The sequence below is a fragment of the Penaeus monodon genome, chromosome 20, assembly GCF_015228065.2.
Source record: "Penaeus monodon isolate SGIC_2016 chromosome 20, NSTDA_Pmon_1, whole genome shotgun sequence".
In the NCBI taxonomy this organism is placed as follows: Eukaryota; Metazoa; Arthropoda; class Malacostraca; order Decapoda; family Penaeidae; genus Penaeus; species Penaeus monodon.
Window position 1 is genome coordinate 37,945,605 of NC_051405.1, and position 1,128 is coordinate 37,946,732.

Below are 1,128 nucleotides of genomic sequence, written 5' to 3' on the forward strand. Positions count from 1 at the left end.
CTTTTTAAGGCTGTTCGATTTTTTAATGCGGGAGGAGAAAAGTTTTCTATGTTACCATCAAACTTTAAATCATTTTACAGGTATTGTAGGAGGTTTGAGTACTGTGGCTGTCTGTGCCCCCAGTGACAAGTTCCTCAACTGGGCAGGACCACTGGGTATTGGCCTGGGTGGCGTCTTCGTAGCTTCCCTGGGCTCAGCGTTCTTACCCCCAACTTCGACTCTCGGTCTTTCTCTCTATTCCATCTCCCTTTATGGTGGTCTTTTACTCTTCTCGGCCTTCCTCTTGTATGATACACAGAAGGTAAGTTGGGACAGTAAAGGCAAAGTTTGTGCATGCATATTTTATTCCATATTATGGACATAAGTTAAGGTACCTTGGCATATTTTGTAACATGTTGGAGAAATGAATCTTGTACCATTAACATTGAGAGTGTGATTTGCAGAGAAATCCCTTGTGATGGTCCCCTTAGTTAGCACAGAAACATTGTTGTTAAGGTGATACTGAATATTTTTTACTGCAACATGTATATTTCAAATAACCAAATTATTTCTGCCAGGTCATCAGAAAAGCTGAGACCCACCCCAACATGTGGGGAGTCATGCCCTATGACCCCATCAACATGTCCCACCACATTGTGCTGGATGTGGTCAACATCTTTGTGCGAATGGTCCAAATTCTGGCCATGGGAGGAGGAAGAAGGAAGTAATTGCCAAGCATGATTCCAAACCTTCTTCTTAGCTGACTTGTGGATTAAGGCTTACATTAAAATTGTAGTATTTTTAAGTGTTATGTTTTATTATCATGGTAATGATGATGATTATTAAGTTCTATGAAGGTCATGGTGACACTGCTGTTGAAGTTTATAGCTATTTTATTTAAACAGAAAATTTTGTTAGCATTTTTTTTTCACAATAAGTAGCATATGTTTAAAGAAGCTGATTAAATTAATTTTATTTGAACATTTATATTATTTTCTGGTTATATCATCATGATGTATTAAAGCTTTAGTGAATCTTTACTGCTTGTAGATTTTTGTTGATATTGCAGTGTTGGTGTATGTAAAGCATTTTTTTTTTTTCTCTCATCCAGGTAATTATTTGTTTAGTCAGATTCAGTAGACTGGATAA

General features: G+C 37.1%; 1 protein-coding gene across 1 annotated transcript in view; it reads left to right on the forward strand.

Annotated features, from left to right (window-relative positions):
- The window catches only part of LOC119585803 (growth hormone-inducible transmembrane protein-like), an 8,379-nt gene extending 7,276 nt beyond the window's left edge, over window positions 1-1,103 (forward strand). Inside the window, exons 6-7 of the mRNA XM_037934525.1 lie at window positions 81-301; window positions 558-1,103. Of these exons, the coding sequence (XP_037790453.1) occupies window positions 81-301; window positions 558-707 (371 nt within the window). The 3' untranslated portion in view covers window positions 708-1,103. The remainder of the gene's footprint in view (window positions 1-80; window positions 302-557) is intronic.
- The last annotated feature ends 25 nt before the right edge of the window (window positions 1,104-1,128 follow it).